Source organism: Panicum virgatum, chromosome 9K (genome assembly GCF_016808335.1).
Source record: "Panicum virgatum strain AP13 chromosome 9K, P.virgatum_v5, whole genome shotgun sequence".
Classification (NCBI taxonomy): Eukaryota; Viridiplantae; Streptophyta; class Magnoliopsida; order Poales; family Poaceae; genus Panicum; species Panicum virgatum.
Window position 1 is genome coordinate 57,701,736 of NC_053144.1, and position 25,251 is coordinate 57,726,986.

General features: G+C 46.3%; 2 protein-coding genes across 2 annotated transcripts; both read right to left on the bottom strand.

Moving 5' to 3' along the window:
• Nucleotides 1-10,924: 10,924 nt before the first annotated feature.
• Nucleotides 10,925-11,870, bottom strand: LOC120652668 (pathogenesis-related protein 1-like). The gene is made up of 2 exons (XM_039930548.1): nucleotides 11,599-11,870; nucleotides 10,925-11,521 (listed from the first exon to the last, which is right to left on the bottom strand). The coding sequence occupies exons 1-2, from the start codon at nucleotides 11,786-11,788 to the stop codon at nucleotides 11,226-11,228; spliced, it is 486 nt and encodes a 161-aa protein (XP_039786482.1). The 5' UTR covers nucleotides 11,789-11,870; the 3' UTR covers nucleotides 10,925-11,225.
• Nucleotides 11,871-12,948: 1,078 nt separating this feature from the next.
• On the bottom strand, nucleotides 12,949-13,840 carry LOC120652667 (pathogenesis-related protein 1-like). The gene is made up of 2 exons (XM_039930547.1): nucleotides 13,557-13,840; nucleotides 12,949-13,463 (listed from the first exon to the last, which is right to left on the bottom strand). Exons 1-2 carry the CDS (start codon nucleotides 13,744-13,746, stop codon nucleotides 13,168-13,170), a joined length of 486 nt encoding a protein of 161 aa, XP_039786481.1. The 5' UTR covers nucleotides 13,747-13,840; the 3' UTR covers nucleotides 12,949-13,167.
• Between the last annotated feature and the right edge of the window lie 11,411 nt (nucleotides 13,841-25,251).

Genomic DNA, 25,251 nt, shown 5'->3' on the forward strand with positions numbered 1-25,251 from the left:
AAGGGGGAAGAAAGGGAGACCCCATAATATGGGAGGGGCCTCTTGGACCCGATTCCTTTCCAGAACCAGTGTTTGAGTTTCCGCCACAACAGAAGAGTGAATTTACCAATGAAACTCCTCTTCGATAATACGATAACCGTAGAGAAACGTGGCCAAAATGCAGACATGGTGAGGACTGCTTAGTGCAGATGTGCACCGACGGGATGGATGACGGTCGGCGTTTCTTCAAATGCCCTCACGCATGGGTAATGCTCGGTTGTTTTATTTCTTTATTCATTGAGACATCTTACATGAAATTTGTTTTGCAGTCTTCAGATGCTCCAGAAAACTGTGGGTTTATCAGGTGGGTCAATCCTGCACCAATTGATTCTGTTCAGGAGTTCATCGAGTACCTCCAGATTAAGATATTTGATCTGGAGTGCAAGGTGAACCATTACGAGGAAGTAAGCGAGGGTAACAAAGACGGCGAAGATGATGATAACAGCAATGCTGCCGCTTCACAAGATGAACCATGCACTAATCCTTACTGCAACTGCCCTTGTCACAAGAACAAGGGCCCTGGCCCTCCGGCACCACCGCCTGCGCAACCTGCAATGGGTGGATACTGTGGAGAAGGCTCAACGCAGTTTGCTACGTGGGGGTACGGCTATTAGGACTACCTAGTCCAAGTGACATGTTGCATCGTTGTATTTGTTGTGTTTTTTTAAATTACCTAAGGCATGTTAGCTTAGATCAAAATCTGTTTACCGTAGTTGCAACGGGTTCTGCCATGCCACTGCATTTCTGCTGTGTGTTTCATTAACGTTGCATTATGATGTAATTCCTATGGTTAACATTGTGACGATTACGCCGGTACCGTGTAGTGTTCCGGGCGATGGGATGTGTCAGGGCAGTGCAATAATCACGAGTAGGTCGATGCAGTGACAGTACGACGAGTTTAAAGTGGGCGATGCGATGAGTAGGTCGATGCAATAATCCGTGTTTAAAGTGGTAGCAGTGAACGCTGTGGAGCGTGCGAGTGCTGATGGTACGAGCAGTGAGAGGTCCTGTTGTTGTTTTTAGTGGAATGAGTGCGCACTGTGGAGCGTGCGAGTGCAGAACCGTGGACGACTATGGAGCAGTGAGAGATAATATCTGTGTTCAAAGTGCTTGGACATGTAAGCAGCCCTGCGTCTATAAAAGAGCACCTTGTGGTTCCTGAGAGCACAGACTTGCAATTCAGTTCCCACTTTTTTTAATTAGCCCAACCAAACAGCTATGAGCTCCTCATTCTTCCGGGCAGCTTTCCGTCGGGAAATGGAGGCTAATTTAGGACCCTCTCCTAACGATCCCAATAGATGTATTACAGATTGCAAGGTATGGCCGAAAGGTGTAGAGCCACCAGATTGCTATTGCCAAATGCGTTGTGTTCCGAACATATCTCGTGATTACGAGACTTTTGGCCAGAGATATTGGTGTTGCAAGAATATCGAGGAAGTCCAAAAAAGAGGTGCAACATCACAGGTATAGATTAATTTGTAAATATGCTTTTATTATTTTTATTAATTTTGAATCGTTTCTTGTTTGCAAAAGTACGCTGGTGAAGACACGCATACTCATTGGTGTCATTTCCATGAGTGGATTGACACGTGGATCACCCATCGTGATCAGCGATATATGGAGTGGTTAAAGAAGGTGAATGAAGATTTACGCAAAGGCGAGCGTGCAAAACCAGACATCACGGGACGTGATAAGGGTACTGCCCGTGAATGATTGATGTTGTACTGCTACGTCTGAATAAATAATGTAACGTTTGTTCGAATTACCTAAGGCATGTTAGGTTTAGTATTGGACCTCGTTACCGTAGTTTGCAACAGGTCCTGACATGCCATGTCATGTGTTCTGTGCGTTGAATTGTGTGGACCACTATTTAATTTGTGTTCAATGTTTGAACGGTGATTGTTTTTATTGTTTTTATTGTCTGTACTGGCCGATATATGCCAACGGAGTTGTTATCGCGTCGGTCTGAAAAGTTTATTTGTAGGGCAATGCTTCTGAATAATTTAGTTGCAGCTAGTACAAATTACACAATGCCGATTAATTTGAGATTGAAATTACAATAACAATTGCACTGGCATGTACATGGAACACGGTAACGTCGTGTTCCATCTAGACCTAACATGCCTTAGGGAATATGAAATTCGGACATTACATGATAGTCATCTACTTAGTGCACCGAGGATACTCCCCCTTCCTAATAGCCTCGGGTCCCGCCTCCTTCGCACGGCGGGCCCTCTCTCGCTTCCTCTCCCTATCAGCTTCACGCTCCTCCGCCTGCCGACGTTCAACTTCTGCGAACCTCTTTTCGATCTCTTCTTTATCTTTCTTGCGCTTCTCCTCCATTTTTTCCTCTTGCAGCATTCGCTGCCACCTTTCCGCAGCCCACCTTGCTTGGCGCTCAACGTGTTCCTTAGCTTCGGTCGATTGCTCCGTGTCCAGCCACTGTATGAAATCACAAAGAGGTGGTGGACTCTATTTCGAAGCCGAGTTAGAATTAACATACTGAACTCCGAAGGCGCAAACTAGATAGTGCGAGGTGATACCTTCGCTTTGTCCTTGCCGTAGCGCTTTGGCGGATCGAACTCGTAGTTCTCACACATGAAGAACCTCCTGCCGAAGTCATCGCCCAAAACTTTAGACTCCATCAGCTTGCACAACGAACCGCAGAAGCACATTGGAACCTGCACTCCTTCAGGCATAGGTTCTCTAATTTTGTTCCACGGAATGTAGGTAGAACCAGAGGAAGACATGGTGGCCGTGCGTGGATGGCTAGACTCCGTATGAGATGGCTACTGACTTCATATGAGATGGGGCGATGTTTTATTTATAGATGGAGCTATTTGGTCTATAGGCATGGTTCACGCATGTCTATCGCCGTTTGAAACGGCGGTAAGTACTCCCATATTTTTAATTATAGTGGGGGTGCAGAAGAATCTGATGCAAGGTGACAAGACATCGAAATAGTAATTGAAACTCATGAATATCTCATGAAAATATATTTTCACAGATTATTAGAGTTAAATCTAATTTGTATAAATTTTTAAAAAATATTTCCCTAACCTCCGCTATCTCTATTATTTTCTGAAATATCTATAAATGTAAAGATAATAATTACAGTTCAGATAGTCTTTAAAATAATTATACAAATATTTATATCAGTGAAAGCTTATAAAACAATTTAAAAAAAAATATGGGACACCTACCGCCGTTTCAAACGGCGGTAGGGCGCTGCCAGCTACAGCGCGGCGGTAGTACTTACCGCCGGATCAATTGGCGGTAAGGAGCTACCGCCGTTTGATGCGGCGGTATCTTCCCTGGGCCCACGGCCCAGGGAAGATACCGCCGCATCAAACGGCGGTAGCTCCTTACCGCCAATTGATCCGGCGGCAGGGTGACATTTTTGAAAAAAAATTATACCCACATATTTTTGATAAATCGACGAAAAAAATATAAAAATAAAAAAAACTCCCTCTACGGCACCCACAAAGCATGGCTAAATTTACGGGCCGTGCCAACCCATGGCCCAGTAACCTTGCAGCACTATAAAAGAATCCTCTCGTCTAACACTTCACAATTTTCAAAACTCGGGAAAAACTGACCAAGTCAAGAGACAAGAACACAGGCAAACCCCAAATCCAACAAAATCAAAAGCACCAGCGAGACAACAAAACTAAGATAAATGAGCTGTTTGTGCAATGCTGCCTCATTAAAAACCTTTCTGGATAAAACTCACCCTTGTGAGAAACTTAGAAAGGAAAAAAGAGTGCAACCAGCTCTACATTAAGTCTTATAAGTTACATTACAAACCATTGTTCAAAAGTCTCACAGATGACAGATACAGATCACTCTCTTCACACTCTATAAGTATCTCACTAAGTACCATGGCAGCCCCAGATTCCACTTCAATCTTCATCAAGATACAAATTTTTGAAGTAGTCTTCCAAATCTTGGTTGTCCGCAGAGTGTTGTTCCCTTCTTTCTCCTAGCTCCCAATCCTTTATGCAGGTCAGCATCTCCACAGTTTCAGGCAACAAGCGTTGTCGCCGCTCTTCAATTATCCTGCCTGTCAAACTGAAACAAGATTCTGAAGAGATAGTAGATACAGGAGCTGCCATAATATCTCTAGCCATTATAGATAGGATTGGATACGTTAGTTTGTGGTCACGCCACCAGAGAAGTATGTCAAAATCATCCTCATAATCGGTGACATTGTCACTGTCCAAATAAACTGAGAGCTCACAAACAACAGCAGATGAAGATAAAGTGGGAATAGAGGCAGGGGAAGGACCAACAACACCTGTTCCACCGTCTCCAAAGATTCTTCCCCACGCCTGTTTTTTCTTACTTGTATGGCTTGATGGTTGTGCAGCCCTTTGAGACCTAGCTGCACCAAACTTGTTCTCATATTTGTTAAACAGCTTATATATTTCAGTTTTCACCTCAGCATAATATGAACTGTACTCAGAACCAGTGTATTTAGCAAGTAATTGCAGAACATTAAAGAAACCTCTCATCTTACCTCTAGGATCAAGAATGAATGCATATGAATATAACAGAGGTATATCCTGCCAGTATTTAAGGAATTTAAGCTTCATTGGATGTACAACAGCTGTTAAATTCTGATCTCTTTCACATGCATGCAGATGAGAAGCAATCTCTAGAATATGATGCAGAATTAGTGGACTTGTTGGATAGTAGACACCAGAAAGAACAACAGTAGAGTCATAAAATAATTCAAGGAACTCCAATATCTTTCCAGCAACATACCAGTGATTTGCAGACAACAATTGTGAGCCATAATTGGAATTAATGAACACAGTAAACACATGCTGATATGGAACCAAGTGTTTAAGCATAAGGTATGTAGCATTCCATCTAACATCCATATCCAAGCCAAACTTTCTAGGTCTAACACCCTGAGCAATACAGTAGTTCTTGAACATAGCAATTCTTTGATTAGAGGAATTCAAGAAACTAATTGCAGTTCTAAAATCTTCTGTATAAGGTTTCAATCTTTTTAAACCAGATTTTACAATCAAATTAATGACATGACAAGCACAACGTTGATGCACAAGACTATGGTTACGGTTACCAGGATTATCAGGCACAGGTGAAGGATCAGGACCCAAGTAACCAGCAAACATAAGTGTCAAAGTGTTCATAGCCCTAGCATTAAAAGAAGCATTGTCTAGAGTAACAGAGAAAATCTTGTCAATCAGACCATACTCCTCAACCACAGCAGCAATTCTTGAAGCAATATTTTCACCAGAATGTGACACCTCAATTAGCCTAAGACCAATAACCTTTTTCTGTAACTCCCAATCAGCATTCACGTAGTGAGCAACAACAGATATGTAGTCCTCCTTAGTATTACCAGACCAAATGTCTGAAGTCAAAGCAACAGAGGAAGCAGCAGACAACACAGAATTCTTAAGCACATCACGACGTTCAGTAAAAAGCTTAGCAAGATCTCTAGTGGTGGTCTGTCTAGACACCTTAACAAACCTAGGGTTATGAGCACGAACAATGTACTCTTCCCAGGCCTGTGTCTCACCTATACCTAACGGTAGATCAAGCCTAGCAATCAACCGACACAACTCAGATCTAGCAACAGCAGGTTTATAGTCCCAGTTATGCACAGAACCATCAGGATTAAAAGCAAGCCTGGACTGAACCCTAGCAGCTCGATCAACCTTTTGCCTACAAGATTTCTGATGCCTAATGATGTGGCCAGTGCAAGCATTAGACCTAGCACTAAACGATTGTTTACAGATTCTACAAATAGCTTTAGTGCAAACCTTCTTACCATTCGCATTCTCATAGATCTCATCAAAATCAGCCCAGACAACAGATTTACGCTTACCAACAGATGAGGTATCAACTGCACCTGTGCTATTGGAGTTGGAGCCGACCGTGGTACGTGTCCTCGTCGACCCTTCACCACTGCCGCCGTCCAGATCGATTGGAGCAGAGTCGCTACCGACATCGATACCCAACAACGCAGCAGCATCCTCACAGGTGTCATCGTCATCCTCGGGGCGCAGCCTTGCCGCGATCAGGCTGTTGCTACCGGTGATCGGATAGACGACATCATCTTTGGCCATGGCACCCTCGACCGCGGAGGGCTCTCTAGCCCCGTTCCTCAATGGTGCGCATGGCCGCCTTGCTCGCCCTATGCCACAGCTAGAGGACGACGCATTGGCAACCGACCTGCACAAGAAAATGAAGGAGAAGGAGGAACATAACATATCAGCGACAGATCAAGCTGCAACTTAGGTTTAGTAGGGTTAGGTTTAGGGTTCATACCTGCGCAACCAGTGCCGGAGAAGACGAGGCCTGCCCAGAGGAATCACAACGACACACGGATTAGCGAGGACGGCGAGCGGCGGAGGAGGGACAAATGGGGAGATGAACTCACAGTCACAACGAGAGCGAGAGGAGAGGGGGAGAGGGAGGGGATCAGATGACACAGATGTTGCATGCCAAAACAACTCCATGGTGTCCCTCCTTTTCCATCCTCCCCTTTTGAAATCACCTTTTGTAGGCTGAAATTATGGATAACCTGCTCGGGAAGGTACAACATAAGAAGTCTAATAATTACATGACCAAAGATCACTAAATGGCATTCGAGCATGCAGTTCAATGTTAACTAATCACTCCAGACTCCACAGATCCCAAGTTATATAGTAATGCTTTCGGCTAATCATTGTAGCAAATGCTAACGTGGTACCATATACAGAGCATTGACAGCTGTGCATGTCCAAGCAGGCCATCAGTCATCAGACCCCCAAAGGCCCAAAATAACAATATGGGAATTTGCTGAGGGATTGCGTTTCTCTTGAGTATTGTGCAGGGGTTGATCTGTCAAGCTACAAATCCTTCTGTTCCATATATGTCTGTGGATAAGGTGGTCTATTTGAATTAAGCTCCAGCACTATTGAGGCAATGACTGTATTTGGTATGTTTCTTATGCTAATGCACTTATGGATCTTCAAGGCTTTCAACATGAAGCTAGTTAATAAATTTCTATGTTTTTTTGTACGTTAATATGCTCTCCTTGAACTTTGAAACAAGTCTTAACTATTTTGTAAGCTTTTATGTGCTGGGCTGCTGTGCCAATGCTCCATGACTGTTGAAAAATAACTGTGATGAGTGACCTTAATTTTCTTTTTTTGGTTAATCTTCCACAAATTTATGCTGCATTGAGTTCTGGTAGTTTTTCCGTAATCATGTAACTGCCTTTATACAACTACTGAACAGGTAGTGAGACCCCGAAGTCATGTCCATATAGAAACTATGGGGACGCGACAGGATTTCCCAAAAATTTCATCAAATCAGAACAAATAACCGCCAGCTCTACCAAGGGGAAACATCAACCAGCTCGATACCACACCATTCGACTGCGAGAGTGGGATTTTAGTTCCGCACCATGGGCGAAGCCAGTACGAGACATGCGCATACTTGCAGTTCGGTCAGATCCGAACAGAAATAACTTACTTAGGGTTTGGGGCGCTCGGCCTCGCAGAGCAGGAAGGGGAGCGAATGGGCGGGCGCACCTGGTGCTCGTCGCCGGCGAAAGGTCCCGACGAAGACCCAGCGAAGGGGCGGCGTCGCTAGCCCAGTCGTCGCCGCCAGGAACCAAAAGCCACGAGTAAGGCGAGACGAGGGAGGGGGGGGGGGGGGGGGGGGGGGGGGGTAGAGAGAGCACGGGAGCTGAACGGGGGAAAGGAGAAAAGACGAGTGCTGGGGCCTGGGGGTTGGGCCGTTGGGGTCGGGACTCGGGAGGTGAACGCAGCACAGCAGTCAACAGGCAGCGTCGCGGCGACGCGCTGGTCAACATGAGGTGACCGTTGTGGGGTGTGAAACCGACGCGGACAGCGTCCCGCCGCGGCGACGCAGGATCGAAGTGGACGGTGGGGCAGGCGGGCGCTGCCATGCATTTGAACAGAGATCAAAGTACCAAGCCACACAAATTGCAAAGATTGAAATGGACGCGTAGCTCTACATTGCGACGTGCTTATCGTATATTGGGATTTGGATTTTGCATCCAGAGTGATTCTGTATTACCCAGTGTTTCTTTCTGCAAGCCACATGGATATGAATTGCTGTGTTCAAAGGCGTCAAGCTCATCGCTACGATTTGAAAGCTAAAGAACCCGCGAATGTAGTAGATGCAATAATGGCCTAGGATTCAGTGAACAACCTAGGGAATGACCTGAACTGGTGATAGTGATCAGGAGCACTGGTTTGGATTCCGAAGGTTCCTCTTGAGACCATTCAGAGGGAGTTTGTGGCTCTGCCAATGGCCAATGAGCCTTAAGCCAACTTGTGCCTTGCCTTGGCAATCCTAGTACGCATCGGATGTTCTCGAGGACCAGTCTTCCGAGTTCCGGCCTCGCCGGGTGATTGCAGCGACTTCTGCAGCGGAGCAGCCCGCGGCGAGCTAACAGAATTCTGGTTCAAAACTTCACTTTATTTAGAACGTGTTGGCTCACTGCAGTCATTTTGTTTGCGCGCGCCTTGCTGCACACGGTCGTGAAGAATTTCTCATGGGGCACTCGCTTTGGTGATTGCATATCATGTCACAACTTAGTTCACGAACAGTCGCCCATTCTGTCAGATAACTTAGCCGAAGACGGAAGAACAGCTCCCGCGCGGCCGCGCCGCGACGCGCATGTTCCAGGACCAGGAGACGGCATCCCGGCCCGGCGCGGTGTGCGCATGTTGCCGCAGCGGGAGTACGCGACGAGTAGGTTGATCGCCGGAATAGGGCCCGGCCGGTAGTCCAGAAGTGAACTTGACCGGCCTGACTCTGCCGACGCGGGGAATCGCCCTGGACAATGTGGGCATTGGCGATCAACGTGGGAGGCGAGATTTGGGGCCAAGCCGCCAAGGTATGCCCAGCCCATTCCATCACGGCGGCGAGGAACAGGCGCGGCGCCGCGACGTGTGACGTGATCTCGAGGGTCCAGGCGTGTCCAGCTGTTGGTGGACGACGCCATGGCCGCGACGAACGATCGAGTAGGTCCGTGCCTGCCAGTGCCATGGTCCAATGGTTGTCGAAACACCGATCAGGATATCGATCGGCGCCCATGCAGAATGTCGGCACGATGGCACGTGCGCTAGCCGCGGCATGACGACGCAGCAGGGTCTGAACGGGCCGGCGTTTCGGCAAGCCACTGCGTGCGGCGGAGACGGAGCTCTTCCGTTCGGTGTTCGCGCGCCGGTGCTCAGCCGACAGCTTCTTCGTGGTCCTTGGACATGGTAGTGGTAGGGTACGGCGGAAGCAGGTGACCGCCTCTTACAAGAGGAAGGAGAGGGAGGCAATCAACTCCGGGGGCGGCGGCGGCTCCCCGGCGAGCCACGGCAGCCGGGGCGGCGCCCCACGGGGGCGGACGGAATTCGAAATCCCGACCGGGGGTGGACGGTATTTCAAATGCCGTCCACCCCTGGTTCATTTTTGGCCGTTGGATCGAACAAGTACGGTCTAGATAGAACGGGCGGAGTATTCGGTCCTCGTTGTCAGGCACGTGCGGCCGGGAGCTAGAAGCCGCCGGCGCCTTGGCGGAGGCTAGAGGCCCAGGTCCGCTGCACCTCGACAGCGATCGGCTCGTCTGCCGAGGACGCCGGAAACTTCGTCGCCGTTTCCATCAAGGACATCCCCTCGCGGCTCGCGGGGTCTGGTCTGGGCAACCGTCCGTTGGGTGGGGCCGCCGCTCGTAGCTCGTCGTCGCCGCCACCGCGGGCTTTCTGCTTCCCTGAGTTCCATCGCGACGCAGGACCGAAGTGGACGGTGGGGCAGCCGAGCGCGGCCGCAGCAACGACGCTCTAGTACTTTTGCAGCTAGGTTCAGAGAATCAGAGCTGAGGTTGGTCAGGGAGACTGAGCCAGGCGCTGCCATGCATTTGAGAGTCCTCTGCATTTGAACAGAGATCAAATTATCAAGTCACACGAATTGCAAATGCTGGACTTAGATTTTGCATTCAGGGTAATTCAGTACGCAATGTGGGAATTGTTTCGTCAATAAAATACCCCCTTAGCAGGAGTTAGAATGAAGCAACATGGTGGTTTTTCATTCCTCTGTTTTGCAACTACATTCCTTTCTTATTCCTGTGTTTCCTTCAATTTCTACGTTTTATTTTCCTTTGTTCCAAACAGGGCCTAAATTGCTTGGTTGATGGTGAAGCCAGTTGATCAGAACCATAGGAGATAATAAGCAGCAGAGCATGAAAGGACTAAGCTATGAGCTAATGAATGATCATGAGTTCATGACAGATAGGAATCTTTTAAGCTCATGATATAAAATCATTCATACCAAAGCGTGTAGTTTTCCATCTGTTACATGACAAAGCATAACGTGTGCCCTGTAAATTCTTGATTGCACAATACCATTATTCATACAGGTTGAAACTAATCTTCTCATAATTTTAGCTGGAATATTTTGATGCTTGTCAGGAAACTGCTAACTAGCCATCTGTGTTGATGACATATGCATTTATCAAGCACCAGGTTGAAAAATCATCTGCTTTGCTTCGAAGTTGAACACTCCTATTTGTACCCTTTGTTCTACTGGCAGGAACATGCACAAGCTTGGGCAAATAGCTAGACAAACATAATAAGAGTGCACGACCATGCATTGCTGTGTTCTCCTTATATCTGTTCGAATACTCTCTATACATATACAAGTGATGAAAGTTTAAAAAAGTTTTGACTGCAAAATTATGCAATGATACCTGTCTTGGAAGCTTTATTGTTGGAACAAGTTTGCCAGGCTTTCTGCACAAGGAATATCCTGCATATTGTTTTAGAAGCTTTCTTGTCGCAAAAATATTAAAACACGACTCAAAGAATATCTATAGCCGTGTGTGTACTCGCAAACCAGATTACTTCTCAAATTGTGACTTTACTCCCAGGCAAAACTATGGGATAATACACAATCAAACAGTAAAAGAAGGGAATTAAACTAAATCATAATATGACATCGAAAACACACTCTGAACCCCTTAACACTCTCCACGGTGCTCCCAGTTCTCTCACCCCGCATGAGAATTGAGACCCTGCTTTAGAGCATCTCCAGCTTTTATTAGAAGAAAAATAAACAGCACACGAATACGCAAGTTTCCTTTCTATGTTCGACATCAGAAATCTGAATCAGATAATCAGATTATCTGATCCAACACGGGCAATTCAGTTGTAGGCGTCCGGATGGGCGACGAGGTACGCCTCGGCGGCCTTGAAGATGGCGGCGACCGACTCCTTGGCCTTGGCGATCTCGTCCTTCACCTCCACGCCCGGCAGCAGCTTGTAGGTCGAGTCCACCTTCACCAGGCTCCCGCCGCCGGCCGCCGGCTCCACCTTGATGTGCGACGCCGCCGTCTCGATGGCCACGCCGATGCCGCCGCCCTCGATGAGCGTGGACTTGCACTCGAACTTGTCCGCGTCCAGGAACTCGAGCCTCTCCTTCATGAAGCCGAACGGCATGGCTGGAAAGGAGTTGGGCGAGAGAATTAGCAGCGTAGGGTACTTTGGCCTGGGTGTGCAAGTGCGGGAGCGAGCGTACCTGAGGTGAAGTTGAACTGCCTGACGCTGCCGACGTGGGCGTCGCCCTGGACGACGTGGGCGCCGGCGACGACGTGGGAGGCGAGCTTCGGGGCCAAGGTGTGCCAGTCCATCACCGCGGCACGGAACAGGCGCGGCGCGGCGACGGGCGACGTGATCTCGAGGGTCCAGCTGTTGGTGGCCGACGCCATTGCCGCGGCGAACGACCGAGTAGTAGGGCTGTATAGGAGGAGTAGGCCCCGTGAAAACTAGTAGCTTTGCAGCGCTTGCTGTGAAGTGGCAGAGACAGAGAGTGAGGCCTTCAAATAGGTTGCTCTCGGAGTTGGTGAAGGAGTCCGGCCGGTGTGAGTGGTGGTGACCGGTGGCGGTGGGTGAGGGCTGACCGGCAAGGCTCGTCCGGTGAGCGCTGATGTGGCCGGGTCTGAAAATACGTGTCTTTTGTCATTATTTAGTTGATGGCGTGGAATTTGTTGTCGAAGCAGCGAATTGTTAGTTGAAGACCGCGTGGGCAAATTGATCGGGAATGATTTCTAAGGATTAGGATGACACCCGTCTAGACTTTTTTTTTTACCCCTAAGGATTAGGATGGCACCCGTCTAGAGTGAATGCAAAGGCGTTGCTGCTTGCTGGGTATACTTGCTGCTTCCTTGGCTGGTCACTGGTGTTTTAGAGGCTGAAAAAGGGTGGAATGGTAAACAGCAGCACGCAGATTATGGTATATCGTCTACTATTTGGGAATGCCTTTTTTTTTCTATGTGGGTCTGGCCATTCAAAGACTACGTACGGGTCGTCACTTGAGAAAGGCTAGTAATAGTATAGAACTATAGATACATATTTGGATTCCCAATTCTACAGATCAGAATAACGAGTGACGAGACCGTAAGGGATTCGTGTATATGATGATTGAGTTCCTACTAAACTTCCGGTGTGAAATGAATGGTCTCTGATGCAAACCCTTGATTTACTTTGTTTGGTGATGAAATATACATATGCTTTCATGGTAGTATACTAGCTCCGGCTTCAAATGTAGGTCGTTTTAGGATTATAGCCAGTCAAATTGTTTTCAGCCGACCCATTAACATGAGATCGACAACATATTGTCGGTGTTAATATATTCATCATAAAAATCATTTCATAATACATAACTTTCTCTAATTAAAATAGTATGTAGTATTTTACAAATATTGTAAGTCTTTTTTTTAAAAAGTTAGCAGGAGCACTGCTTGTCATTTAAGAGGAGGGAAAGAGGTTTAACAGTTTTACAAATATTGTAAGTCAGAGTGTTGTTTTTTTAGCCTATGTTAATATTCTGAACATCTTACATTGGCGATGGAAAATCCAACTTTAAAGATTTTAGCACGAAGGTATACGACTTGCTAAATCAAACGTCGTTGCATCAAACAAACCAAACCACTTTGTTCGCTGCAAGTAGCGAAAACACACACTTCTCGATTCAACACTCTGCTCCGTGCTCTGTCTGCCAACGTGGAGCAGTTTATTTTAGCCGAAGAAAAGAAAACACACATGAATGATACATAGGGAGATCTGATCCCACTCCATTGGTTTCAGTTTAGTTGTAGGCGTCCGGGTTGGCGACGAGGAACGCCTCGGCGGCCTTGAAGATGGCGGTGACCGACTCCTTGGCCTTGGTGATCTCGTCCTTCACCTCAACACCAGGCAGAAGCTTGTAGGTGGAGTCCACCTTCACCACGCTGCCGCTGTCGGCCGCGGGCTCCACCTTGATGTGCGATGCCGCGGTCTCGATGGCCACGCCGATGCCGCCGCCCTCGACGAGGGTGGACTTGCACTCGCACTTGTCCGCGTCCAGGAACTCGAGCTTCTCCTTCATGAAGCTGAACGGCATGGCTGCACGCGAGAGCAATGGTCACACGCTATCAGGGGGCTGGTTGATCGGCGGCGACATGTTCGGCTCGGATGATCTCGATGGCAGGAACGTACCTGAGGTGAAGTTGAACTGCCTGACGCTGCCGACGCCGCCCTCGCCCTCGACGGGGTGGGCGCTGGCGACGACTTCGGCGACGAGCTTGGGGGCCAGGGTGTGCCAGTCCAGCACCGCGGCGCGGAACAGGCGCGGCGCGGCCACCGGCGACGCGATCTCGAGAGTCCAGCTGTTGGCGGAGGAGGCCATTGCTGCGATCGATCGACTTGGCTCTCGGTGCTGAGGCCTTTGCCTGCGTAGCTGATGCGAATGGTTGGAGCTGCTGCTGTTGCTGCTGCTTGTGTTACCGAATTGGGCGGCAGCCAGGGATTTAAATAGGAGGCTTGGAAGGCGGTTGGTGAGGCACTGAGGGCCGAGGCTTGCCTTGTTGGAGGGAGTTGAGCGAGCGGTGTCTGGTGTGGACGTGTGGTGGAGGCCTGGATTGAAGCTGCCGCGCGAGTCGTCGGGCTTTTTCAAAATTTGGCGAGCTTTGTCGTCGATGTTTAATAAGGCCGGCGTCGCCAAACACACGTCAGAAAGCTGTGTCGCCCTCTTGTCAATGTTTAGTTGAAAAACGAATGATGCGTTGACGGAATTGTTTGGCACTTGGGTTGGTGTGATTACAAAGTTTAGCTGGAAGCAAGGACATTGTTAGGCACTTGGTTAGTGGGATTGTACAAAGAAAAAAATAGCAAACAAAATGACGAGTTTACATTGGATCAGGCCACGGTTTCTACAACCCCTTCCTACATGGGACAGTGATCGGAGTGCAGCTGTACAAACTGAGCAGACTAACAAATCAGAGGCTCAGAGCGACATAGTAGTACTTTTAATGTAATAGCATTTAATTTGTGAATTTTGATTCCGCACTGGCTAATAACTTTAGACAACATAGTCTAGGTATTAGAAATTCACAAAAAACATGCACTATATGTAAGAATCAAAATCGATTTTTCTTGCTGGAAGACATAATTTACTCTAGACACTATCTCATCCACAGTAACACATGTATTTTTTTTACTTTGCATCACATCTTCATATGTGTTTGATATGTCTAGTTGAACCTTTAGTTTGAACGATGTGTTTAGCAAGGAAATCAATATTGTCATTGTTGACACAAAATCGCGCCAACACACTCGATTGCGCTAGAACGCGCGAACGATCATCAAAACGATCAACACTCGCGAAATCCTGGGCAGGCCAGTCTGACCGATGCCGCCGACCGGTCTGACCGGTGTAAGCAGGGCGTCGCCGGAAACCAAGAACAGCGAGCTCGGAAGGGACCCCGTCGGAGCTCGTGAACGTAGGGTTGTCCTGAGGTCGGCAGGCCACTCAGAACGTCTTCAAACGCCGTAGAGACGAAGGAAGAAAGCAATCTAGGGTTGGAAAAAATTAGGGTTTGAGAGACAAAAAGTAATGCGATATTTTAATTGATTCGATTGGGAATAACCTCAATCGGCCTTAGCCTTTATATTTATAGGCCGGGGAAGACGTACCCCTTCACGAGTAGGATTACATGAGGACTCTTTACAAAAACCCTAATTCTACTCGGACTGTACAGACTAGACCGGTCAGACCGGTCGGCCTCGGCAGGTGCCAATTTTGGCTGTCAACATATGCCCCCCTGTTTTTTAGTGAGTTTACAAGCTAAAAAGCAAAACAGAAGCATTCTATACAACACTAGAGCCTAAAAAATATTGCTAAGGACGATTTTCACAAACCGACCATCTTTTCTTCATGCATCTTGCAACACGCTGGGGTAGAATTTCTTCAAGTACTTCCCATTGATAGCTCTAGGTAGTCGATCTCCTTTGCAGCGTCTCCATCATGTAAGAATTCCCGAAGATAACTTTAATAACTCTATATGGACCCTTCCAACTTGGTGACCACTTACCAAAGTTATTGCTTTTCATTCCAAGAGGCAATATTGTCTTCCAAACTTGATCTCCAACCCGAAAAGATTTATCTTTTACCTTCTTGTTGTAAGCTCTAGCAACCCGAAGCTTGTCCTTTTTAATTTCCGTCAAAGCCTTCATACGATTGTCGGTTACCTCATCAATATTATCCATCATTGAATTATAATAATCAACGGCGGAAAGATCGTTTTGCTTAGCCAATCTATAAGCGTCCAGATTTACCTCAACCCTCAACGGGTAAAACGGCTTCTTGACCATACACAAGCTCAAAAGGGGTAACCTTAGTAGTACCATGACGAGATATGCGATGAGCCCATAACACTTCAGATAATACTTCATACCACCTCCTAGGATTTTCTTCTATTTTCTTCTTAATAAGCTTGATCAAAATCTTATTGCTTGACTCGGCCTATCCATTGGCCTGAGCATAATATGGAGATGAATTGAACAATTTGATCTTGTAAGATTCGATAAATGCACGCACCCCTTTTGATATGAATGAAGAACCTTGATCCGTAGTCAAAGTTTGAGGAATACCAAATCTATGAATAATATGCTCGGTGTCGCGGGCTTTTTAGGGTACCCACAGCCGGGTGGCGGAACGCACCCGCCTAATCCCAGAGGGGGAGTACTCGGGGAAGTGCTAAGCTATTAGGCCGATCTAGTTTTGGGGCAAGAACGCAAGAACACACGGATTTAGTGTGGTTCGGGCCGCCGGAGCGTAATACCCTACGTCCACTGTGTGGTGTATTGCACTAGGAATGAATGAGTCTATCCTCTGCCCCCAAGTCCCTCTTTCGACCTCCGCCTTCCTCTAACGGGCGTCTCCCTTTTATAGAGCAAGGAGGACGCGTACACAGGCGTCCGACCCCGACAGGTGGGCCCAACAAGGATGTATATTTTACTAGACAGTAGTGGTGCTACAGTGATGTAGAATCTCTTGCCGGATACACTTCATCGTCCTGTAGACTCTCTGGCCGAGGGGGGTCTTCTCCTGTCTCATCGGCGAGGCACCTGTTGAGGCAGTGTAGGTTGCGGCGTAGACTGTTGGGTCTATCGTGTAGGCGTTATGATACTCTGTCGCCGAGTTGTCGTGTCTAACTGGTGTAGCAGACTGACGTGCGCGGTGTGAGTGGCGCCAGCGGCTGTACAGTGTATCTTGGTAACGCGCGGTCAACAGTACAGCCTGGCGAAAGTCTCCTCGGGTTCTGCTGTGGCAGAGCGCTCTTATCGTCTCCCGTATTGAATGCGGTAGGTGGCCAAGTCTTCCCGAGGAAGCTTGGCAGTCACGCGCGTATCTGCGTCTGCGGACACGTGGCGGCTCCGGACCCCCCCAGGCGGGGTCTGTTCCCTCCCTGCCGAGGGATCCGGATAGTATATGGGGGTCCGGGACCCCGTGGGAGGTCCGGGGCCCCCGGCTGTTTTGTCTGAGTGCTTCCTTCTCCGGGACACGTGGTGACACCGGACCCGACCCCGAGCGGGATGCGGGTCCGAGATCGTTGATCCGATGAGATGGAGTCAGACCCAGGGGTCCGGTTGCTCAGCTCCTTTGGGCGTAGTTATGGATAACTACGAGTCTTGGCACAGCAAGAGGGGGTACCCTAGTCCAGAGGTACCGACACTCGGTTATAAACTCAATCACCTCTCTACGTGTCATATTCTTCAAAGGAACTGTTTCGGTCCACTTAGTAAAATAATCAGTAGCAACCAACACGAAGCGATACTCCTTTGAAGATGGAGGATTAATTTGTCCAACAAAATCCAACCCCAACCTCGGAACGGCCATAGTTTAATGATAGAATGCAATGATGCAGCAGGTACGAATTACAAATCTCCAAACCGTTGACATTCTTCGCGTCCTTTATTATACTTAAAGCAATCCGAAATCATGGGTCCTAAGCAACCACTCCATTTTAGGAGCCGATTGATGAGTACCACAGATGCCTTCATGAACTTCCCCCATAGCAACTCTGGCCTGATCCGAGTCCAAACACTTGAGAAGCAAATCTTCGGCGGTTCGACGATAAAGTTCATCATTAATTAAAATATACTTAAACGTTGCACGCCGAATATTTCTCTCTGCACCACGACCCGGATCTTTGGGATATGAGATTATAGGAACTCTCCAATCCTGATCTTCGGCCAGCTTTATGGCCAAATTGGTATTTTCTGCAGCCTGGGCGGTTAGACCAGTCGCTGGACCGGTCGCGTCAACCGGTTTGACCGGTTCGTCCAGAACCTGCAACTTGGCTTCGATTTGCATCGGCTTATTAATATTGAATTTTCCTCTTCTAATATTATAACCAGATGCTTGTTGAGCCAAAGCATTAGCCTGTCCATTTTCTTCTCTTGACAAATGTCTTATAACAAATTCATCAAAATAAGAAATAATATCGAGACATTTATCAAGATATGCATTTAATGAACCATTATAACATTGGCATACCTTGGATACTTGCTGCACAACGAGAAGCGAATCACCAAAAACTTCAACATGTTTCACGCCCATAGATTATAAAATCTCCAAGCCAAATAATAATGCTTCATACTCAACTTGATTATTTGTGCAATATTCTTCTAATCAGTTTGAGAACTCAAAAACATCACCACTTGGAGATATAAGAACATCACCAATTCTTCTCCCATCATCACAAACCGATCCATCAAAATAAAGCTTTCGTGGTGTGCAAAAAATATGGCCGATTTCTAAATCATGCTCATCATTAATTCGATGCTCAACAATGAAGTCCGCTACGATTTGGTCTTTCATAAATTTCAAAGGTTCACAAGCCAAATCATATTCAATCAAAATATATGTCCACTTGCCAATTCTACCACTCAAAATCGGCTTTTGCAATATATATTTTATCACATCGGTTTGACATACTACTATGCATGTACTAGATAGTAGATAGTGTCGCAATTTAGTACAAGCATGATATAAAGACGAGCACAACTTTTCAATAAAAGTATATCTTGTTTCCGCATCAATAAGTCGTCGGCCTATATAAGTAACAACATACTCCTTCCCTTCGGTCTCTTGAGTCAAAACAGTTCCAATAACCTTATCTTCGGCCGCTATATAAAGTTTAAAAGGAACACCTCTCCTAGGTGCTTTAAGAACCAGCGGCAAAGACAAGTAATATTTAATTTTCTCGAATGCCTCTTGCTGTCCCCCCCAAGTAAATTCGGCTTCATTTTTTAACCGAAGAATAGGAGTAAAAGCATCAATCTTTCCAGACAAGTTAGAAATAAATCTTCTCAAGTAATTTACCTTGCCTAAAAACTTTTACAAGTCTTTCTTGCAAGCAGGAGCCTCAACTTTCTTCATAGCTTCAATTTTTTAGGATCAATTTCTATACCCTTCTCATGAATAATGAAACCGAGGAATTTTTCAGCCGATACTCCAAAAGCACATTTGAGTGGATTCATCTTCAAACCATACCGACGCATCCTTTCAAGAGCAAGTTTTAAATCGGCTAAATGAGAATTCAAACCGGCTGATTTAATAACAATATCATCAATGTACACTTCCAAGATGACACCAATCAAATCATGGAAGATTAAATTCATAGCCCTCTGATAAGTTGCACCGGTATTCTTTAAACTAAAAGTCATAACCACCCACTCAAATAAACCAACAAATTAGGGACACACAAAGGCCGTTTTAGACGTATCTTCCTCGGCCATAAATATTTGATTGTAACCCGCGTTACCATCAAGAAAGCTAATAACACGATGTCCCGATGCTTCATTAATTAGCATATCGGCTACAGGCTTAGGATACTCATCCTTGGGAGTAGCTTTATTGAGATCTCTAAAATCAATGCAAACACGAATCTTGCCTGAATCTTTCTTTTCAACGGACACAATATTAGAAATTCAATCTGCATAATGACAAGACTGAATAAAACCATCATCTAATAATCGATTAATCTCCTCTTTAATTCGGTCATAAATACTAGGATTGAAATGTCTAGCCGGTTGCTTATAAGGTTTAAAACCGGCTTTGATTGGTAAGCGATGTTCAACAAGATCACGACTCAATCCCGGCATTTCAGAATACTCCCAAGCAAAACAATCGGTATACTCCTTCAGTAACTCTATTAAATCGGCTTTAAACTCAGCCGACAAATTCTTGTTTACAAAAGTCGGTCTAGGTATAGTACCATCACCTAAATCTATCTTTTCTAAAGGATCAGCCGACGTAAAACCTTGGCCCAGCTTGTCCATATCTTCTGACTCTTTAATAGTCTCGCACATATCGTTTGTACGTGCCCGATAGTGCTCAATGCGCTGCTGGGGCTACTCTGTGTTAGACCGGTCGGCTCTGGCGGCCGATCCGAAGAGGACCGGTCTGACTGGTCGCGGGACCCGGTCTGACCGGTTGTACCTGATTCATCTGCTGGACTCATCTTTACAACATTAAATGATTTAGCCGATTTTCCATCGGCTTCAGAGTAGCAGGAACAAAACCCTTTTTGGTGCAACTGATAAGCTCATAATCGGACAGATCCAAGCCCGATAAACACTTGATGTTGTCATTGGCACCAATAGAGTTGGAATCAGCGGTAGCAATGAAGAAAGAAGCATCACCAGGTACAATTTCGACCTCATCGCCGATCCACTGAATAAGAAACTGATGCAAGGTAGAGGGAACACATTGATTGGCATGAATCCAATCACGCCCGAGTATTAAGCTGAAGTTACCTTGCACCTCAGAGACGAAGAAGGCTGTGGCAATCGTCTTGCTTCCAACGGTCAACTCCATGGACGCAACCCCCTTGGCACCAATGGGATCACCTCCACCCACGCCGCTAACCGTTATGTTGGTCTTGATCAGCTCCTCGTCCTTCCCACCAAGCTTCTTGTACAATGAGTAGGGCATAAGATTTACAATAGCCCCACCATCTACCAACATACGAGAAATCAGTTTTCCATTAAGATGTCCCCTCATGTAGAGGGCCTTCAAGTGGTTATCCGATTCCTTGGGCTTCTGGAACACAGCATTGCGAGGCCCAAACTGAAGGTGAGCTACCTCCTCTTCGGGAATTATGAGGTAATCCAAAGACATATGCACAACATTAATTTCCAAATTGCTGTGCTCCGGAGATGCCTCGTAATCCACCAGTTCCTCTTCTTCCTTTGCTGGAGGAGCCAGTTCCAGTTCATCAACACGAGAAACCAAAACAGGCACCGCTGATTCGGCTGTACTCTCTGCACTGGGCTCAACCGGTCTGACTGGTGGCTCAGAGCGGCCTGACCGGTCGAGAGAACCGGTCTAACCGATCGTCGGGGTCAGTTCGACCGGTCCTACTAATGGCTGGTCAATCGTCTTGGCCTGCCATACTTTGCCTTGAGGGATCATGGGCCTGTATTTGTTGAAGTACTCATCCCTCGTCTTCTCTGCCTCCTGCTCCCTCTTTAACTTAATGCGAAGACGTTGGAGCTTCCTCTTTTGGGTATGCGTCAACCCCTCGGGACACCAACAGGGTTGATGGTACTTGTCCGCCACCTTGCTGCCACCAGCCTCATGATTGTTAGCAGTAAAAGGTTTCTGGACAGGAGGAGTAGAAGAAGTAGTCAATTTATCAATCACCATCGGCTCCTCACCCTTATCTTGCACAACCACTTTAATCTCGCCGATCTGGACAACAGTATCGGCTTTAGCCTTCTCTGGAGTAGCTTCTGGTTGCACCTCTGACTTCTTTTCCTTCACGCGATACTCAACTCGCGGAGGAACAAATTGTGCCGGTCTCTGCTGAGACCGGTCTGACCGGTTGGGGTTGTGGCACTGGACCAGGTTGATGTGGCCCCAATTGGTCGTGTACTGGTGTCCTGGGTCTTTCCTCCCTCTGATATGGTGGTGGGTATGGCATCGAAAAACACTGAAGTCAAATCCCCTCATGCTCCCACACCGGATTTACCGCATTTGATGCCGGTGGGGACCAAGGCATAGTAGCATACACCTTCTGTGGAGGAAACTGTGGATGATCATTCCTACGCCTGACGAAATCCCTCCTTGGAGGCGAAGCATTGCCTCGACGTGGCGGTGAGCGAGGTCTCTTTTTTAATGGCTGATCTTGTTGAACGGCTTTAGTATACTTGTTCAGCAATTGTCCAAAGGTAGGTCCTTGAGTTGCACGTCTTCCTTGTATCTTTGGCACCTTTGTTTTCCAAGTACCCTCTTCCGGATGTTTCGGCTTGAAAGTTCGGGGCTGCTCCCTGGGCCGGTCTGACCGATCGTTGGACCCGGTCGGACCGATCTGACCGGTTGATGCAACCAGTCTGATCGGTTGCGCCTGGACATCAGGCTGACTGGATGAACTTGCTTGCCCCCCGGGCTTAGGAGCATTAACAAAAATCCTCAAAGTCGGCTTCCCATCAGGAGTCTTCTCAGCAACGACTTCTCGGGCCAGAATCTTGTCATTTGCATTCATCGGCCTCGGATCTCCAATCACCACATTCTTCCCTCGAGCCCCTTCGGTTTGCTTCGGCCGAATGAGAACCTTTGGATTATTCAGTTCCAAAGTGTGGACAGGGAAGGGAGTCTTGTCTACTTGCATCTCAGAAAGCACCAATCGTCTTTCATCTACATCCGATTGGATCTGTCGACGGAAAACATTACAATCTTTAGTAGCATGCGAGAAAGAATTATGCCACTTACAATATGCATGCCTTTTTAGTTCTTCCGGCAGCGGTATAGCATGAGATAAATGAATGTTTCCATGCTTAAGCAATTCATCAAAAATCCTATCACACTTGGAAACATTAAAAGTAAACTTCATCTCATTTTGCCAATTCTTTTGAACCGGCTTAAGTGAAGGACATGTAGAAGGTTTGTCCTTTGATGGCCAAACAAACTTAGCGGCGTACACTCCCTTTTCCTCATCGTCCGAACAATCAGAATCATTCTAAACAACATGTGTGTTGGACCGATGAGGTTTAAAGGAATCTTTAGAATTTTTATATTTAAATTCAACACCAACAGCTCGCATTTGCAAATGATTAACCGTAATGAAATCAAAATCCTCAAGTTTCTCTTTAAAATAAGATCGCAAGCCATTAAATGCCAAATCCGCCAAATCTTTTTCCGAAAGAGATGAATTAAAATATCGGTTTTTCAAAGTTTTAAACCTTTGGAAATAATCTAAAACCGATTCATCTCGGTTTTGTTTAATGATGTTAAGTCTAGCAATCTAATTTCAACTTCCCCACTAAAGAAGTGATCATGAAATTTGCTCTCTAATTGATTCCAATTCAAAATAGAACCCGGCGCAAGCGAGAAAAACCAAGAGAAAGCGGTCCCAGTCAAAGATAAAGAAAATAAGCGAACACGCAAAGCATCGTTAAGACCCGCTTCTCCCAATTGCAAGACATATTGGCTAACATGTTCCCAAGTTATACGTGAATCATCCCCATTAAACTTAACAAACTCAGGAACACGCCAACCAGCAGGATATGAAACAAAATCAGACTCAGGAGGGTATAGCTTTTGATATAAACGTGACCCACCCATATCAATCCCAAGTTTTGATTTAAGCACACCAGCCAAATCTTCCTTGAATCTAGTGAAATCGGCCTGATAAGTATTACTGGCCGATGCATGCAAAGAAGATGCGACGCGTTGTGTGGTAGGACCGGTGTAAGCCATGTTAGTGTTAGGAATCGGTTCTCGGTGAGGTCCAGATCCCTGCTATGACGTAGCATGAGGTCCCGTATGCATCACTATCTCATTGGTTCGGCTAAGGACGGCCGAACTAGGGATGGAAGTGTGCGGTGTAGAGGGCGTTGGGTACTGCCCCATCAGACCGGGCTGACCGGTTGTAAGACTGGTCTGACCGCCTGCACCGGTCTGACCGGTCGACGAGACCGGTTGGACTGATGGCGCGTGGACAATAGATGGCATTGGGGTCTGCCCTGGGAACGAGTTCGGCGGCATCACATAGAATTAATCTTGGGTAACAGATGCACCAGCCGAATTTGCTTCTGGAATATAAGTGCCATCCTCGACGCTTTTGCCCTTTTTTAGTGCCTTAATCTGATCATTAAGCCCAGCAAAACTCTCTCCCGCGGCACTTGTGCAGCAGATATTTTTGAATCTACCATAAGAGAGAATTGCTTGACTAACTCAGAGGGGTCGTTAGGAAGTGCCTCAATCTTGTCTTTGTTCAGCTTGAAGGATGGCATCACAAACTCCCCAACCCTCTTGAATAGGCCCCCTCGCTCCTTCTTGAATCCTTGAAGGAAGTGCTCCTTCAAGTGCTCTTCAGCGATGAGGTAGGCCTGGCGCTCGTCTTCAGTGAGCTTCTCCATGGTTGCCTTGATGATGTTGTCGCTGTGGATTTCACCATGAGTACCCATCTTCTCGGAGAAGCTAGATTAGATCGATTTTAAACCAGATTAATCTGTTCCCTAGCGGAGTCGCCAAAAAATATGTTGACACAGAATTGCGCCAACACACTCGATTGCGCTAGAACGCGCGAACGATCGTCAAAACGATCAACACCCGCGAAACCCTGGGCAGGCCAGTCTGTCCGGTGCCGCCGACCGGTCTGACCGGTGTAAGCAGGGCGTCGCCGGAAACCTAGAACAGCGAGCTCGGGAGGGACCCCGTCGGAGCTCGTGAACGTAGGGTTGTCCTGAGGTCGGCAAGCCACTCAGAATGTCTTCAAACGCCGTAGAGACGAAGAAAGAAAGCAATCTAGGGTTGGAAAAGGTTAGGGTTTGAGAGACAAAAAGTAATGCGATATTTTGATTGATTCGATTGGGAATAACCTCAATCGGACTTAGCATTTATATTTATAGGCCGGGAAAGATGTACCCCTTCACGAGTAGGATTACATGAGGACTCTTTACAAAAATATTAATTCTACTCGGACTGTACAGACCAGACCGGTCTAACCGGTCGGCCCGACCGGTCAGGCCGGTCGGCCTCGGCATGTGCCAATTTTGACTGTCAACCGTCATCATTTCTGAATACATTTATACACATGGTCAACATGGCGGTGACACGTCATGCATGTGTACATTGAGTTAATATTTTCTACAATAGTAATGGCAGAATTAGGTAATTTGAAATCACATATGGCTGTACTTTGGATATTTTTTGAATAATAGATGTGGGTTATTTAGATGCAGAATTAGGGCATCACTTTAGGTTATTCTCAATGACTGCGGACACATATCTCGTTGGATACTTTATATTATCCTTTTATGATGACATGTGTGGATAATTTAAATACAGATCTTGTGGGTTACTTTAAATTACCCATTTATGGTGACATATGTGGATAATTTAAATGAAGATTGGGGAATACTTTAGGTTATTTATAGGTGGGTAATTTCGATATAGATGTAGTTTGTTTGTTTAGACTATTTTTAGAGATGGTTATTTTTTTGGAAAATATTATTGTATATATCTATTATCTTATTATTTGGCCAACAAACGGAGCCTCCACGTTCGCTCTCAAGGCCTAGAAATTTTCACGTTAATCGGAGAAAAATAGAAAAATAAAAATTACCCACCACTGCCATTACGATAAAAATTAGCCTAAATACCCATGTGCCTAATTAAAAATCACTGACCAATGCCATTATAAAAAATTAAATATAAAATATGATTTAGCTATGTATCAGTTACAAATATATACTATTAATAAAAACTAAAGATAACAACAATCAATCAAAATAAAATAAAAATAAGAATAATTATCTGTATAATATTATTAAAGCTCAACAAATCAAATTGTTATTATAAGTATATTATAGTTGAATTTTTGTAATCAACAATAAGACA